The sequence below is a fragment of the Suncus etruscus genome, chromosome 4, assembly GCF_024139225.1.
Source record: "Suncus etruscus isolate mSunEtr1 chromosome 4, mSunEtr1.pri.cur, whole genome shotgun sequence".
In the NCBI taxonomy this organism is placed as follows: Eukaryota; Metazoa; Chordata; class Mammalia; order Eulipotyphla; family Soricidae; genus Suncus; species Suncus etruscus.
Window position 1 is genome coordinate 80,479,940 of NC_064851.1, and position 18,656 is coordinate 80,498,595.

At 38.1% G+C, this 18,656-nt stretch overlaps 1 protein-coding gene and 1 pseudogene across 2 annotated transcripts in view; one reads left to right on the top strand and one right to left on the bottom strand.

Annotated features, from left to right (window-relative positions):
• CDK19 (cyclin dependent kinase 19) overlaps window positions 1-18,656 on the bottom strand; it is a 146,231-nt gene that overhangs the window by 6,879 nt on the left and 120,696 nt on the right. For both annotated transcript variants that reach the window (XM_049771193.1, XM_049771192.1), the window contains 3 exons: window positions 18,292-18,423; window positions 12,373-12,516; window positions 12,173-12,242 (listed from right to left, as the gene is read on the bottom strand). In XM_049771193.1, coding sequence (XP_049627150.1) covers window positions 12,173-12,242; window positions 12,373-12,516; window positions 18,292-18,423 — 346 coding nt within the window. The remainder of the gene's footprint in view (window positions 1-12,172; window positions 12,243-12,372; window positions 12,517-18,291; window positions 18,424-18,656) is intronic.
• On the top strand, window positions 10,904-11,007 carry LOC126008054 (uncharacterized; annotated as a pseudogene).

Consider the following 18,656-nt stretch of genomic DNA (forward strand, 5'->3'; position numbering starts at 1 on the left):
AGTATAGTATAGTATAGTATAGTATAGTATAAGAAAGTATAGCAGGTAGGGCACTTGCCTTGCATGTGGCCGACCTGGGTTCAATCCTAGGTATCCTATATAGTCTCCTAAGCCCTGAAATGAACTCTGAGCATTTTGGATATTACCCCACCCAAATGGGAGAGATTTTCATAAAAAGCTATCAGCCAGGAAGAGAGGGAGGAAGGAATGAAGAGAGGGAGGGAGAAGGAAAGGGAGGGAAAAAGGGAAGAATAGAGGAAGGGAAGGAAGAAGAGGCAGGAGAAGGAAGAAAGGAGGAAAGGAAGGAGGAAGCAAAGGAAAAGGAAAGAAAGAAAGGAAGAGAACAAAAAAAGGAAAAAAGAAAAAAGAAAGAAAAGGAACAGAGGAGAAAAATAGAAAAGGGTGGGGGAGAAGGAAGATGGGGGCATTGGTGGCAGGAAGATGCACTGGTGAAAGGGGTGTACTTTTTTTTTATGACCGAAAGTCAACTAGAAACATATTTGTAACCATGGTACTTAAAGATATTAATAAAAAGAATAAAAGAAAAACCTCAATTACTCATTATCAAGCTATTCAGTTAATAGCTCAATAAAGAGCTATTAATATTTTATCACTTTCCCTTTTTTCTGGATTTTGGACCACACCTGGCAATGCTCAGGAGTCACTCCTGGCTCTGCACTCAAAAATCACTCCTAGCAGTGCTTGGAGGACACATGGGATGCTGGAATTCTTGTTTTCATAAAACTAGAATCATAAGATATTCATTGTCATAACTTGGTTCGCTTAATATTATATAATTTTTCATGAATATTTTCCTTTCCCAAATGTTCTTTAAACTTATTACATGTTGTATGTCTCATGCTGTTACTAATGCTGTTTGTTTCACACTGATTATGAAATGCTGGCCTTCATAAGTCAATCTGGTATTCATCATAGGTACACAAACAATACCACACAGTACATGAGAATCAGATTTTTTTTGGACCCCAACACAGCAATTTACCAGTTGCATGCTTAAAGGAAATTAGTTAACCTTGATGGTTCCTAAACTGGAAAATGAGGAGCATAGTTATTATGCCTACCTTACAGAACTTTTCTGAGTAGACTGTTTAAGAAAGCCTAGTGAAAGGATTTAGCAGTATATCTGGCATGTAATACTTGTTATGTGTGGCTGCTCGTATTGTTTTCACAGAAAAAAGGATCTATTGAGTCAAAGGGTATATATACATCTCTATTCCAAAGCTCTTTTTGAATGTTTTGTAACCACACAATACCCTGGCTCTTGGATCAGGAATTTGGGCAACAACCAAGAGCCCTCCCTCACTCATATTCTAAAACTTATTTTGTTTCTGTTTGGGACCACACTGGCTGTGCTTCTTCCTAGCTCTGTGCGTAGGGGTTACTCCTGGCAGGCTTGAGAAGTATAAGGGGTGCAGGAATTGAATCCAGTCAGCTGGGTTCATCAAGGCAAGCATCCTACTTGCCTTGTACTATATTATACTGTACTATATTATACTTGTACTATATTACCCTGGATCCATATTCTGAATTTTATGGGACATATCTGGTTATGCTTCTACTCCCAGCAGTGTTCAGAGGACCATGTAGTACCAGGCCTAATGCAAAGCTTAAGTTTCTAGCATGCACACTATGTGTTCCAGCTGTTGAATGATCTCTCTGGCCCTGAACCTGCATTTTTAATAGATCTTAATAGATCTCCGGGTAATTTGTAGGTTCATTAAAGTTTTATTGTTGTTGTTTGTTTAATTTTGGGCCACACCCAGCAATACTCAGGTGTTACACCTGGCTCTGTGCTCAGTAATTACTCTTGGAGATGTTCAGAGGACCATATGTGATACCAGGGTTGCAGTGTGCGGGGCAAGCATCTCTCCAGCCAGACAGGTTCATTAAAGTTTAAAAAGAACTCATTTTCATTAGCATGCAAGTAAAAATATCTCTTTTATTATACCCTTGCCATTTTGGAGTATTTTTATTTTAAAATTGTTGTCATATGTATTACATGGTGGGATATGAAGATTATGATGATGAATAAAATGAGTCAGAAGAGGGATAAATATAGAATAATCTCACTCATTTGTAGAATATAAGAAAAATAAAAATAATACCCAGAGACAAAAGACGGGTGAGTGCAGGTAGAGTAAAGAAGGGTCCACTATGACAATGATAGTTGGAACTGATCACGCTGAACAAGAACTGGGTGCTAAAAGGGGATAAAGTGACATGAGTGGTATCCCTTCATTGACAACAGTGTCAAAAAAGGAAAGAGAAAAACAGAGACAGAGAAATGTGAAGAGAGAAGTAAAATGCTTGCCTCAGAAAAAGTCGGGGGTGGGTACAGGTGGGAAGGAAACTGGGAACACTGGTGGTGGGGAAAGTTTAACTGATAAAGGGTGATGTACATTCTATGACTGAAACTCAATTATGAACAAGTTTGTAACTATGGTGCTTAAATATAGTAACTAATAAAAAAAAGACATTCTTCCAGTATCAAGAACATTATTATTACTATTATTGTTATTGTTATTAGATTTGGGGCCTACTTGGTGGTACTTAGGGGTTACTCCTGGCTCTGCTCTCAGAAATTACTCCTGGCAGACTTGAGGGACTATATGGGACACCAGGGATCAAATCTGAGCCGGGAGTGTTAAGGCATTCTTTAAATGTCTCCAGTGGTGGGCAACCTTGTTTCTCAACTGAGCCAAATCTTGCCAAAACCACGATTGAAATTTCTTTTGAGAGCCACACAGGGCGTGCACTGACAGGCATTTGCCTTGAACAGAGGCTAGGAGCAGAGTTCAGACTCCCGGCTGCCTGGCACACAGAAGAGCCAAATTAAAAGTGTAAAGAGTCCCCCGGGTCTGCCAGGAGTGATTTCTGAGCACAGAGCCAGGAGTAAGCCTTGAGCGCTGCTGCTGGGTGTGCCCCCCCTCCCCCTGCCAAAAAAAGTGTGAACTCTTTTTTTTTTTTTTTTTTTTTTTGGTTTTTGGGCCACACCCTGTGACGCTCAGGGGTTACTCCTGGCTATGCGCTCAGAAGTTGCTCCTGGCTTCTTGGGGGACCATATGGGACGCCGGGGGATCGAACCGCGGTCCGTCCTAGGCTAGCACAGGCAAGGCAGGCACCTTACCTCCAGCGCCACCGCCCGGCCCAAAAAGTGTGAACTCTTAACTGAGATTTTCCTTCTTTATTTTATTTTTAAAAATAAATTTTCAATTGAGTTACTATAAGATACAGCTATTGAATGATTTGAGTTTCACTTATACAATGTCTAATACATATCCTTTACCAGTGTACATTTCCGTCACCAATATCCCCAGTTTCTGTTCACCCGCCCCACTGCCCTGCCCCCTGCCTGCTCCAATGGTAGGCATATTTTTTCTCACCCCCTCCCCACCCTCACTCGTCCTCTTTTCCACTTTTTAACAGTGATTTGCAATATGGTTTCTAAAGGGGCATTATCCACATAACTTTACCTTCCTTTCAGCACCTAGTTCTAATGGCCTATCTGCAATCCCCCACTCTGTGGCAAACTTCCTATCATGGATGGACTGGTTTCCTGGGCCTTATCTTTATTAGTCTTCTCTATTTTTTAAGATCCCCAAAGTGAGTGCAATCATTCTATGTCTATCCTCCCTTTGACACATTTTGCTTAGCATTATACACTCCATATCCATCTCTGTATAAGCAAATTTCATTACATCATTGTCCCTAACACCTGCATAGTATTCCACGGTGTAGCTGTAACACTGTTTCTTAATTCATCTGTTCATAGACATCTGTTTCCAGATTCTGTCTATTGTGAACAGTGCTGCAATGAACATAGGAGTGCAGGTGCCTTTTCTGCATTATGAATTTGGGTGCAAGAGTATATTTCCAGGAGTAGTATTGCTGTGGCACATGGGAGCTCCATTTATAGTTTCTTGAGGAATATCCATATCCATTTCTAAAAAGGCTGGACCAATCGACATTCCCATCACTAGTGAGTGAGAGATCCTTGTTCTCCACATACATGCCAGTACTGATTGTTTTTATCTTTTTTTGTCCAATCCTGTAATAAGATTGAGATGATATCACATTGTTTCGATTTGCATCTCCCTGATGATTAATAATGTTAAACTTTTTTTCATGTGCCTTTGGCCATCTGTATTTCTTCTTTGAGAAAGTTTCTGTTTATCTTTTCTTCCTATTTTCCGATAGGGACAGATGTTTTAACCTTGTTAAGTTCTACCGGTGTCTATATATCTTAGATATTAACCCATGGGTAATCTTTGTATCCTGGCACGTGTTTCCTTTGAGACAAAGAAGCTTATTAATTTAATGTAGTCCATTTGTTTTTCTTTGCTTCCACTTACTTGGCCAATGGTGTTTCATCCTTGAAGATACCTTTAGTGTCAAAGTCATAGAGAGTTCTACCTGTGTTTTCTTCTATAAATCTATGGTTTCAGGCATAATACCAAGATCTTTAATCCACTTTGATTGTGCATAAAGTAAGGAAGAGGTCTGAATGCAGTTTCTTTATTTGGGGGGGGGGGGGGAACGACACACCCGGCTGCACTCGGGTTACACCTAGCTCTGTGCTCAGAAATCACCCCTGGCATGTTCGGGGGACCATATGGGATGCTGGGGATCAAATGCAGGCAATTCCAGGTCAGCAGCATACAAGGCAAATGCCCTACTGCTGTGCTATCACTCCAGCCTCTGAATGAAGTTTCCGTGTATAGCTGACCAGATCTCTGAGCACCATTTATTGAAGAGGCTGTCCTTGCTCCTCTTCACATTTTTTTGTTCCTTTATCAAAAAGTAAGTTATCATATAACTAGGGATCTGCCTCGGGGCTTTCTATTCTCTTCCACTAATCAAAGAGTTTGTCTTTATTCCAATACCATGACATTTTAATTACTACCACTTGGTAATACAGTTTGAAATCAGGGAAAGTGATGTCTCCACCATCTTTTCCCCAAGGACTGCTTCATCGTTCCATATGAATTTTAGATCTATTTCTGATTTTTTTGATCTATTTTTGATCTATTTCTTTGAAAAATATCAAGAGCTAGGGCTATAGAGAGATGCCTTGCACACAGCTGACCATGGTTCGATTCCCAGCATTGGTCTCTCAGCCTGCCAGAATAATTTTTTAGTGCAGTCAGGAGTAAGCCCTGAGTGCTGCCAGGTGTGGCCCCTAAACAAAAACAGGGAGAATTTACATTTTAATTATTCAATCCTCACATCCATGAGCAGGGGATGTGTTTCTATTTTTTGTGTCCACTCTTTATTTCTTGAAGCAGTGTTTTGTACTATTCTTTGTATAGGTCTTTCATCCTTTTAGTTAATTCTGAAGTACATGATTTTCCGAGGCACAATTTTGAATTTTTTTAAAATATTTTTTCTTCTTTTACATTATTTGTATATAGAAAAGCCATGAACTTTTGTGTATTAATTTTGTAGCCTGTCACTTTACTTTAGAGATGATCTATTGTTTCTAGAAGCATTTTTTTTTAAGTCTTTAGGCTTTTCTAAGTATAGTATCTATCAGTTGCAATTAGGGAGAACATGACTTATCTGGATGCCCTTGATAGCTTTTTCTTGCCTAATTGCTATGGCAAGTACTCCCAGTACTATATTGAATAGAACTGATGAGAATTGGCAGCCTTTTTTTTTTTTTTTTTGAGGTTTTATTTTTTTGACTTTTTTTTTTTATTTAAACACCTTGATTACAAACATGATTGTGGTTGGGTTTCTGTCATGTAAAGAACACCCCCTTCCCCCAGTGCAGCATTCCCATCACCAATAACCCAATTCTCCCTCCTCCCCACCCCACCTCTGCCTGTACTCTACACAGGCTTTTTATCTCTCTCATACATTCTCATTGTTAGGGTAGTAGTTATTTCTCTAATTAAGCTCATCACTCTTTGTGAACTTCATGAGGTGAGCTGGAACTTCCAGCCCTCCTCTTTTGTCTTTAAAAATTATTGCAAAATGTCTTTCATTTTTCTTAAAACCCATAAATGAGTGAGACCATTCTGCGTCTTTCTCTCTCTCTGACTTATTTCACTCAGCCTAATAGAGTCCATGTACATCCATGTATAGGAAAATTTCATGACTTCATCTCTTCTGACGGCTGCGTAATATTCCATAGTGTATATGTACCATAGTTTCTTTAGCCATTCATCTGTTGAAGGGCATCTTGCTTGTTTCCAGAGTCTTGCTATAGTAAATAGTGCTGCAATGAATATAGGTGCAAATCAAAACAACTATGAGATACCATTTCACCCCACAGAGATTGGCAGCCTTGTTTTATGCCAGATCTTAGGTGAAAAGTGTTTAGTTTTTCCAGTGAGTATAATTCTTATTGTGGATTTGTGGTAAATGGATTTGACTATAGTGAGGAAAGTTCTTTCCATTCCCATCTTGAGAATTTCTATCATGAATTAATGCTAGATCTTGTCAAATATTTTACCTACATCTATTGATTTAATCATATAATTTTTGATTTTTTCTTTTATTGATACAGTGTATATATATTCTGGTTTTTGGGTCACACCCAGCAGCGCTCAGGGGTTACTCCTGGCTCCATGCTCAGAAATCACTTCTGGCAGGCTTGGGGGACCATATGGGATGCCAGGATTTGAACCAATGACCTTCTGCATGAAAGGCAAACGCCTTACCTCCATGCCATCTCTCCAGCCCCGATATAGTATATTAATTGATTTGCCCATGCTAAAGCTGCATCCCTGGGATGGCTCCTACTTGGTCATGGTATATGATCTTTTTGATAAATTGTTGGCTTCTATTTGTTGATATTTTGTTGAGGATCTTTGCATCTGTGTTCATCAAGGACATCAGCCTGTAATTCTCTTTTTATGATGTGTCTTTCTGCTTCTGGTGTCAGGATGATGTTGGCATCATAGAAACTGGTGTGTTTCTGTTTCTTTAATTTCCTGGGTGAGTTTAAAAAGGATTGGCAGTAGGTCCTCTTTGAAGATAAGAAATAATTCACAAGTGAATCCATTTGGGTTCAGGCTTTTGTTTGGGGCAAGACTTTTGTGGCTTGTTCAGTTCTTTCCTTGCTTTCTTTGAGTTCTATGAATATCTTCCATATTTCTTCTCTAAAGTCCTTATCTGAGAAGTTAAATAGGTGGTTGGACTTTTTGGGTATTCAGAGCTACTGTGTTGTTTCCCCATTGTCACAGTTGCAGTATGGTATTTTCTATGTGCCGTGCTGGGATTAACTAGAAGTGTGCAGCCACTGAGCAGAGCAGAATGCTCCTTTTGCTCTGTCCTTGTTGGTGCTGCAATGCTTACCTTGCGATGCTGTCCAGGATGCCACCAAACAAACTCCCACTTCTGCCTCAGTCCTTGGCAAGACTTTTGATTACCATTTTTTTGTTTGTTTGTTTGTTTGTTTTTCGGGCCACACCCGCTCGATGCTCAAGGGTTACTCCTGGCTAAGCGCTCAGAAATTGCCCCTGGCTTGAGGGGGGGACCATATGGGACGCTGGGGTATCTTTCCTTGGCTAACGCTTGCAAGGCAGATACCTTATCTCTAGCACCACCTCACGGGCCCCTGATTACCATTTCAATATCCTCAATAGTGATAGATCTGTTCAGGTATTCCATATTATTTTCATTCAGCCTTGGGAGGTAATAGGAGTCCAAGAATATTTCCATTTCTTCCAGAGTCTCTCATTTTGTGTCATAAAGATTCTTGAAGTAATCTCTTGATTATTTTTTAATTTCTGTGGTGTCAGTTGTGACATCCCCACTTTTCTGTTCCGTTTATTAGCTAATTCTCTCTTTTTTGGTGAGTCTTGCTAATAATCGTTTATCAACGTTGATTATGTTTTCAAAGCACTAACTCTTGCTTTCATTGAGCTTTTGAATTGTTCTTTGGAATTCCAGCTGTAAGTTTATTATTTCCTTCCTCCTGCCTACTTGCAGCTCATTTTGTCATTTTCCAGTTTCTTAAGCTGTGCCAGTAAGTTATTTATGAAGGCCCTTTCTTCCTGATTAATAATGCAAAGATGTAAATTTTCTTCAATAACATTTGAGCTGTGCCCCACAAATTCTGATAGTTCATGTTCTCAATTCTCATTTGTTTCCAGCAGTCTTTTGGTTTCCTCTTTGATTTCCTTTCTGACTCACTGGTTATTCAGTAGTAAGCTCTCTAATTTCCAGGTGTTAAAGTTCATACTATTTCTATTCTCCTGATTTTATTGCAGTATGCTTTGTGGCCCAGCATGTTATCTATCTTGGAGAATATTCCAAATACACTGGATGAGAATGTGTTTTTGATTTTTTGGGGTGAAAACCCTATATATATACTAAATCCCCCTCCCATTTCTTCCTTCAAAGCCTGTATATTCTTATGAGTTTTAGGCAGTGTTGAATCTCCAACTCCTGTTTTGTTTCTATTGATGTTTTTCTTCAAGTCTATTAGTAGTTTTTAGGTTTTGTTTGTTTGGACCATATCCATCTGGTGGTGCTCAGGAGTTACTCCTGATATGCACTCAGGAATTATTCCTGGTGGACTCAGATAACCACAGAGGTCATCAAAAATTGAACTTGGTCGGCTGCATTTAAGACAAATGCCCTACACCTGCTATTGCTCTGGTTCCAATTAGTAGTCGTTTTAAGTATTTTTTCTGGCCCTTTATTGGTTGCATATATGTTTAGAAGTGTGATTTCTTCCTGATTTCCACATATCTTGATTATTAAAAAAGTGACCTTCTCTGCCTCTTTATAATCTTTCTGAGCCTAAAGTCTATGTCATCTGATATTACTATCAACCTTTTTAAGGGAGTTGTGCTTGCTTGAAGGATTGTCTTTCAACTTTTTTTTTTTTTTTTTTTTTGGTCTTCCAACTTTTAACTGAGTCTGTGTTTGCTCTGACTATTCGAATGTATTTCCTACAGGCAGGAAAATGTTGGATTTAGTTTTCTGATTAATTTTGTTCTCCTGGCTCTTAATTAGTGCTTAATCCATTGATAGTGAGAGATTATGGCCATGGAATTTTGTGCATCTTTTTGTAGAAGTTTAGTGTATTTGTGGGATTTGTCTTGCCTTAAAGTACGTCCTTCAGCTCTTTTAAGGTTAGTTTTGAGTATGTAAAGTTCCACAGCTCTTTTTTATCCATGAAGCTGTCTATCCTTCAATCAAACCTGAATGGGAATCTAGCTGAGTGAAATATTCTTGATGAGATGTCATTTCACTGATTTTTTTTTTTCATGATACTCCATCACTGCCTTTGGTTTTGGAGGGTTAATTGTGATAAATCTGTAAATCTTTAGGATGCTTCTTTGTATGTAATTTCCTTTTTTGATCTCGCTGCTTAAGTTTTCTATCTCTCTCTTTTTTTCTTTATCATTGTGAGTAGGATGTGCCTTAGAATGTTTCAATTTGGGTCTCATAGCGGTACTTTTTGGGCATTTAGATATGGGTGCTACTCTACAGCTCTAGTAATTTTCAGCAATGATGTCACTGATTGTTGCTTCTTCACAGGGATTTTATTCCTGGCACTCTGGGACCTCAATTTTTTTATGTTGCTTCTGTTGAATTCATCCCCAAGTTCTATTGTTGTCGTCTATTTATTTTTAGGATATTTTCCATCTTCTATTCATTTATTTTGGGACTTTTTCCATTTTCTACTGCTGTTCGGATGTTTTCTGCACTTCATCTTTGAGCTCACTGATTCAGTCCTCAGCAGCTATTACTCTGCTGGTGAGGCCTTACAATGAATTTTTCATTTCACTCAACAAGCTTTTCAGTTCTGGCATTTACTTGTTTGAATTTTTCTCATCTGTGGTCTTATATCCTCCTGTGTTTTATTGGCAGCTCATTCTATTGTTTCTTTGGTTGAACATCCTAAGCATTTTTACTCTGAACTCCCATTTCAGAAAGTTTATATAAGGGATTAGTACTGATTGGGTCTGTAGGATTGCATTCTTCAGTCATAAGTATGGTGGTTTTTGTGTTGCTTTATCACTGCTCCATTTGTAGTCTCAAGATGCTTCTTTCCTATGTCACTGTTAGACTTCCCCAGTGGTGACTGGGGCTGTAATATTAGAATAGTAAATGGAGGGAATTATAAAAACTCTAAGGCTAATAATATTTAGTGCAAAGAACTGACTAGATTTTAACAACAGTTTAACTTTGCCCCCAGAGTATGGCGAAGAGAAGAAAAGAAACTGAGTGGAGGAGAAACACAAATATGAAAGGATGGAGGCCAGGGGACTAGTGGCCTCAGGTATGTTGGCAGAATTTATAAACTGACAGAATCAAATATCCAAGCCAAAGTCAACAACAATGGAATCAAGATATAATTTAATAATCTAAACTTAAAATGAGCCTGTTATATTAGCACGCCATGGGCAGGGACTGGTGGTATGGGATGTACTCTGGAAACATGGTGGAAGGAGGTTGACACTGGTGGTGGGATTAGCTCTGATTCATTGTATATCTGAAACCCAACTGTAAAGGTCACAATGGTTTCAATAAACTGAAACTAAAAAAAAAAAAGGCTTAAAGTCAGGGGCATGGGTAGAGAGAAGGTGAGGTTTAAGGAGTACTTAAAATGTCAGAGAGCAAAATAAAGATGGGCATGTGTTAGTTCTTATGTATTTGGCCCAAACATAAATAGATGAATCATGGAACTGTTTCCTAAGATAGAAGATACAGCAGGAAGAATTTAGAAGAAAATATAAGTTCTTTATGAGACATATAATTTGAAATATTTATGGTATCATACATAAAACAATCAGAGAAACTATAACGTGCAGGTTACCATTAACTAATGGTAAATTTGCCCATGAAATTATGGAGATTGCCAGGAAATAGTTCAGGTAGAGACTTGAATAGTCTCAAGGCTATTCTAGAAGATAGACAGGAGCTATATGAAAGGAGGAAAAGTCGATGTTTTCCTTGATAAGGATGGAAAAGACCCTAATAAAAGGGCTACTAGACCTGGTTGTATTTTTCTGAATTTTTTTTGTTTGTTAGAGGTAAAGAATCAGCCATGTGCAAAACAAACACCCTACTGCTGTGCTAGTGCTCTGGCCCCTCTTGTTAGAATTCTTCCAAGAAAACCTATTCCAAGTGGGGCAGATTCTCCTATCAGCCTGAAGCCATAGTTGCTCACAACATTTGACACCCTCCGACAAAAACCAGCTCCGCTCCACAACTTAACCTTAGAATCTAACTACCAAGCCATAAATCTGTTCAGATCTATAGATCCTGCGTGTGGTCACATGCAGCTAGACAATATTTTAAAATTTCATAGTAGTGTCAGCCCAGTTATGATTACAGTGAACCTGTTGGGAAAGTTACACAGATGACCACCAAACTAAGTGAGCCTAAAAAGTAACACAAAAGTTCATCTAATCCCAACCACAGTTCCTCAATGACTTTAGTAAGGCCATTGAGATATAACAATTATTTCAAATTGACCCTTATTGATATGTTTTGATATTTCTATTTGCCTTTGTCTTATAACAAACAATATGATGTAAATTAGTGGTCTACATACAATGGGGCAGGCTAGGGAGATGAGTGGAAACTGGGAACACTGACAGAGGGACTGTCACAATAGATTGGTGTTTGAACATTTAATGCCTGAAACAACTGTATTATGAACAACTTGGTACAAGACAGTATAATGAAATATTTGAAATTGAGAAGAAAAGAACAAGAGAAAAAAATTGAGAAATTAAAAGAGACAAGCATGCCTAATCTGGGCATGCTTATTGCTAATAACCTCCTGTCATTTCTTTTCAATGTACTATATGCTCTGTGAGTTTGTTTTACTCTGATTCCAGGCATTTCTATTTCCTTCTGACATTATTCTAGGTTGCACTGCCCAGAGTATTAGTCACTCCAAAAATATCAAATCACACTTGTAGCCTTAAACCGAGCCCTTTATCATATGGAGATGGAAGATATTTAACACCATCCATCTACTGACCCTTATATTCTAAAGTTTTTAAACATGTTAATTGAGTCTGGTATTTATGTCAATCATATTAGAATATCATCTTTAAATCATAATATATAAAATCTAAGCTTCTGGTTTAAATAATACCCTCTATTTGGTTATTGAAAAATTGATTTAAATAGCAATACTGACATTATTATTTATATTTAACATAGAATTACTTACGTTGTTCTTCTAAAGTCTTTCTGAAGTGTGGGGTATTCTGGCATCTTCCTAATATCTTCCCAGTCTTTATCTTACAAAAAAAATGGATATTGTTATATATTACTTTTATCTAACTTTTACTTATTTTAGCTTAAAAACTAAAATATGCTTCTGTAAAGGAATGAGTTTAAAATCTTACTTTGAAAAAGGAAATAAATTACCTGCAGGAAACCCCATGACACTAAATATTCGATCAAGTTGATCATGATGAAAAGGATTGCTTGTTTTTATATCTTCCTGACGACAATGAAAAATGGGTTCTGAAGTCAACAATTCAGCAAATATGCAACCTATTGCCCATATATCTAAGGGAAGAAAAGTAATGTTTTTATACATTTATTATACTTCATTGGTTATAATTTGGGCATAATTATAACTTAAATAGAAAAACACTTTCTAGTGACATAATATAAAAAGTGTAAGTGTTTTAAGAAAACTTGTATGAGGCTGGAAGAATAGTATAGGACGCAAGGCACTCGCCTTGCCATATGTCAACCACAGTTTGATGCCTAGTACTGCATATGGTTCCCCCAAGCACCTCTGGGGGAGGTACTTGAGCTTTTGAGTGCACATTCCTGAGCCCTGAGCCAGAAATACCCCCCAAGCACAGACAGATATGATGACTTTCTAATCACTGAAGCATTCAGTTAATAATCTAATACAAAATAATACTCAATATTAAATAGACTAAAAAATACCATGATCAGATATAGTAATGTATGTAATTCCTTTAGTTAAGCATACAGTGATAAGAAAAGCATTCCTGAGTTGTGAGGTCCAGAATGTACAGAACAAACAAAACTGAGTTGGAAAAATTCAATTTGACTTTAGTTTTTTCTACATATTTTAAGGTCATTAAGCTAATACTAGCATGGAAAGGCATGCTAAGGCACAGAACAGATAATCATACTCAAATGCCACCAAAACCTCCAATATCCTAAGATACAGTGTTAGACAGTTTTATAGGTCTTATTAGCTATTTTTCCAATCACCTGATATTACAGTGGACCCTACACAACACAAGGATTAGGAAATTTCTAACCCTGTGTGGGGTTTTAAATTGGCATGTTAATATTTTTTTTTTTCAATTTTTGGGCCACTCCTAGTGATGCTAAGGGGTTATTCCTGGTTCTATGCTCAGGAATCCTCCTGATGAAGGATACCGTACCAGTTATCTGGAACCATACCAGATATCAGAGATCAGAAGACCTACACATTGTCCTATCACTCTGGACAGAGGCATGTTAACTTTTGTATCTATGAAATAGTAAGACAAGAAGTCTTACTAAATACTTCATATGCTATATAAATTAGATTGCATTCTTTAAAAAAAAAAGCTAGAGAAAAATTATTAAGAAAATCATAAAAATATAAAAATACTGCATAAAGAAAGATACTATATGCTTACACTTTCTGCTTTTAGAAAACCCAAGGACTGAAGTAGTAGTACAATGGGCAGGGTGTTTGCACACAACTCCAGGTTCAATTCTAAGCATTCCATATGGTCTCAGTCTCATGAGTAAATCCTGAATGCAGAGCCAAGTGTGGTCTGAATACTGAATACTACCAAGTGTGGTCTCAAGACAAACAAAAATCCAGGTACCAGTGGAACCTGTATAGTTTAAACTCAAGTTGTTCAAAGTCCACTGTTATTTTATTTGGGTTTCAAACTATCGAAAAACTATCATACTGATCCTGAGACTACAATATTATAACCAATGTATAATGTCCAATGTAGAGTTAGTTAACTTTTGAGATGCCTATTCACACTAATCTATTAAGCAAAGGTTGTTTACTGTATATATATGTATGTATATATAAATATATATATACACACACAATGGGGTTTGGAGTGATAGTACAACAGGTAGGGCATTTGCCTTGCACGTGGTCAACCAGGATTAGATCCCTGGTATCCAATATGGTACCCTGAAACTGCCAGGAGTGACTTCTGAGTGCAGAACCAGGAGTTATAACTGAGTGCCACCGAGTGTGGCCCCCAGAAAGATATATATAGGGTAGTGTTTAGTTGTTGACCAATGTGGAAATTATATTCTATAGACATACTAAGAAAAATGTCCTATTATATCCATGACTAGAATTACAGTTGGGTATGCTATTTTATATAACAAATTGCCAAATGGCAATAAAGTAATGAAAAGGTCTCTAAGTTGTAAATCCATTTTGAAGAACAATACGGGAGAAAAAACCTTCAATAACTATTTTTGATCACAGCTTACATGCCATCTTGAGTTTATTAAATATAATCTTTTTTCCTTTTTCCTTAAACACTGTGGTTACAAAGTTGTTCATGGCTGGGTTTCAGTTTTACAATGTATACCATCCTTCACATCTCTCTCTGTCTGTCTCTGTTTCTCTATGTCTCTGTCTCTGTCTCTGTCTCTCTCTCTCCCTCTCCTTTAGACACTGTGGTTTGCACTGCAGTTAATGAAGTCTTAATGGATGAGGAAGTGTAATGTAGTAAAGGGGATGCTTAGATTACCCTTGACCTCTGAACTTAGGGAGGAGGAAAGCTTGAGGGCAGAGAAGGAAAGAAATCAAGGCAGGAAGGAAGAAGAAAGAGAAGTTATGGACTAAGAATGTTATAACATTGGTTACACTGGTACTGGGGAGAGTGGTATAGCTATTCATCCAAAACACAGACTCAACAACAAAAAATAAACATGAAATCTAAGCTGCAACCACTGAATTTTATAATGTGTTTGTCAAAGTAGCTGGGAGGGATAGGGCTGGACAAGAAGTGGGGTGGGCAGGAATGATGAAGATAGGAATTCTGGTGAGGAAAATTAACACTGGTGATGGGACTAGTATTGAAATATAATATATATATGTATATATATATAAAAACTCAGCGCTGAGTAACTTTGTAAATCACTGTTCTTCAACTAAGTACAATTTAAAAAAATTATTTATTTAAAAAATAATTTAATCTTAGTGACACAAAAATAATCAACATTATGAACAAGATAACAAGAGAATAAAATAATGTCTACTTTTTAGTTCTTTTCTCTCTTCCACATCAGGTTGATCATCCCTAACGAGTTGTCTCTGATGGTGTTTCTTCCTGTTGAACACCTCTACTATGCAGGTCAGAGACTGACTGCTACTGTCTTGATATCGAACATTCCAATTTTTCCCCAACTCCCTGAACATTCCAATTTTTGATGTGTTCTCTAGTCAAAGGACAAGAGCCAAGATCTAGATTTCCCTGTGAATGGTTAAGTGAAGCCTTCTCAATATAGTAGGGTTAAATTCTAGGCTTCCTGCATCATAATATTTAATTTCTAATGATCATTTGGTCCCTAGCCATCTATTCCTATTTCTCAGCATATCTTTCCATTTCAAGTATAATGAAAATTGCATTGGGTAATTCATTTCTTGTAGTGTTTTAACCTTTCTCCTCATTTCCATCTAAAACAGTAACTTCAACAACTAAAATTTAAAAGTCAGGAGGCTGGACTGAAGATAAAAGAGGTAAAGCATTTGCCTTGCACGTGGCCAATCTGAATCCTATCCCCAAACCATATGATTCCCCGAGCCCCACCAGAAGTGATTCCTGAGCACTGCTGGGTGTGCCGTGCACCCAATTAACAACAATGCATTTACTTTTCAATGACAAATGTCATGTACTGATCAAACCAAACTTGTGAGTTGGCTAAAAGTCCAGCATTATGCTAGCATTTCAATGCCTGGACAAAATGTCCTGGGTGTCTTGAGTTTTGGGAATCAGATCTCCTAATGAGTGAGAAGATTATTTTTGTTTTTCTTTTTACTCATGAGTAAGTTAATTATCAATGTAATCTTACCAAGTGAAAGAACTTCCTTTGTAGTTCTTTGAGTGTCACCCTGGGTGCCATCAGACATTTCATAAACTTAAAGAGAATAGGCTGTGCTTACCTTTTGTATTTTATTATTCTATTCCTTTAGTATCTTTATTAAATAGAACTCAACAAAGGTAACTAAATGTAGTCAAAATTGTGATAGCCCAACATAAGCAAATAGGAAATTCAACAAGGAGATTTTAAAGAAAATGGGGCCATAGTGAAAGAACAGCAGATAAGGTGTTTGTTTTGCTCGCAGCCAGCCCTGAGCATTACCAGGTATGGCCTGAAAACCAAACAACCAAACGAAACCAAATCCAAGAGAACGACTACTAACAAACTTAAAGTACCTTAAAGAATAACTTTTCTCATTAATATTATCATCTACTCCCACCTTATTGTTTATTTTTTCCTTTTTCTTTTTTTGGGGGTGGGGAGATGTTGGGCCACACCTGGCAGTGCTCAGGGCTTAACTCCTGTTGGTACTCAGAAGATCCTATGGGATGCCAGAGATAGAACCTGGGTCAGATGCATGCAAGGCAACCCACTGTACTATTGCTCTGGCTTCCTTACTGATTCTTTTTACTTCCTTCAAAGAATCTCTAGATTTGAGAAGGGATTCCTTCTTAACTCTCAATATTCAGTAAGGTCCCTGAGGACACTAAAGTGACCAGGTAGCAAAATCTCTGAAAGCTCTATTTTCCAGCAGACTTCAAATAAAACAGTATATATATAAATTCTCCCTCTCCTCTCCTCTCCTCTCCTCTCCTCTCCTCTCCTCTCCTCTCCTCTCCTCTCCTCTCCTCTCCTCTCCTCTCCTCTTCCTCTCCCTCTCCCTCTCCCTCTCCCCCTCCCCTCCCCTTCCCTCCTCTCCCCTCCCCTCCCCTCCCCTCCTCTCCTCTCCTCTCTCCCTCCCCTTCTCCCTCTCCCTCTCCCTCTGTCTGTCTGTCTGTCTGTCTGTCTGTCTCTCTCTCTCTCTCTCTCTCTCTCTCTCTCTCTCTCTTCCCCTCCCTTCCTCTCCTTCTCCCTCTCCCTCCCTCGCTCCACCCCCTCATATTTTGGAGCCACTCCTGGCAGCACTCAGGGTTTACTCCTAACTCTGCACTCAGAAATCACTCCTAAGAGTGATGAGTGCAGTTAGAGAAATAACTAAATTGAGAACTATCCTAACAATAACAATGAACAAGGGAAGTAGAAAGCCTGTCTAGAGTACAGGCGGGGGTGGGGTGGAAAAGAGGGAGATTTGGGACATTGGGGATGGGAATGTTGCACTGGTGAAGGGTGGTTGTTCTTTACATGACTGAAACCCAACCATAATCATGTTTGTAATCAAGGTGTTTAAATCAAGATTAAAAAAGAAAAGAAATCACTCCTGGCAGGTTCAGGGAACCATATGGGTGCTGGGTATCAAATCTGGGTCTGTCCTGGGTTGGCTGCGTGCAAGGCAAATGCCCTACTGTTGTACTTTGACTCTGGCCCTAAAACAGTATATATATTTTTTAAAAACAGATTTTCTGGGGCCGGGCGGTGGCGCTGGAGGTAAGGTGCCTGCCTTGCCTGCGCTAGCCTAGGACGGACCTCGGTTCGATCCCCCGGCGTCCCATATGGTCCCCCAAGAAGCCAGGAGCAACTTCTGAGCGCATAGCCAGGAGTAACCCCTGAGCGTCACAGGGTGTGGCCCAAAAACCAAAAAAAAAAAACAGATTTTCTTACTCAATTTTTCTGCTTGGTGATAAGGAATAATACTTATTATAGCAAATCTAGACCAGATTTGGTCTATTTTCTTCTTTAGTGGCAAAACTGCCACCTGATCATTGGAATGGCAAGAAAAAGACTATTGATATTAGTGATATTGTGTTTCTTAGGAAAAGACAATTTTTTCCCTAAATACACCGTCACATTATTCTAGTTTTCTATTTGTTTTCCTTTTGTGAAGAAAATTCTAAACATCTCCCCTAGTTCTTCTGATGGATAGTAGGTAAGCACAAATAAAATTTGCATGTTACTGTTTCTATAGCAACTCAACAGAATCAGATATTTCTATTCTCTGGGGTGGGGAACTGCTTTCTACTTGTAAAAAAAATTTTTTGTTTGTACTTGTAATTTTTTTGTTTGCCAAGCCTACCAGAATGTGAAATCTAGAAGACAACACGACTTTTATAAGAAATATAGTAGCTTTTGTAAATGAAGTTTTCTATGAAAATTCAACATTGAGACAGCCATTTTAGACTAACTTACCAATTGCCTTTGTATAATGTCTTGCACCAAGCAAAAGTTCTGGAGCTCGATACCAAAATGTCACAACTACAGGATCCAAATCTGCAAGTGGCTTTAGAGGGGAATTGAATAACCTGGCAAAACCCATGTCAGCTAAAAAATAAAATAAATATAAAACTCAATCCAGCATAGTATTAGAATCAAGAAAGGCTGATAACAATAGTTACTAACCTTATAAAATAACTCCCCTTTCTTTGAACCACACACCATTTTCCTTCTATCATGGAAAACAGAAAATGATATAAACTGGGGTTTTTGACCTTCACCCCAAACATAGACAAAATTAGCTATTATATGGTTACCAGCACATTACATACATGTTTCTA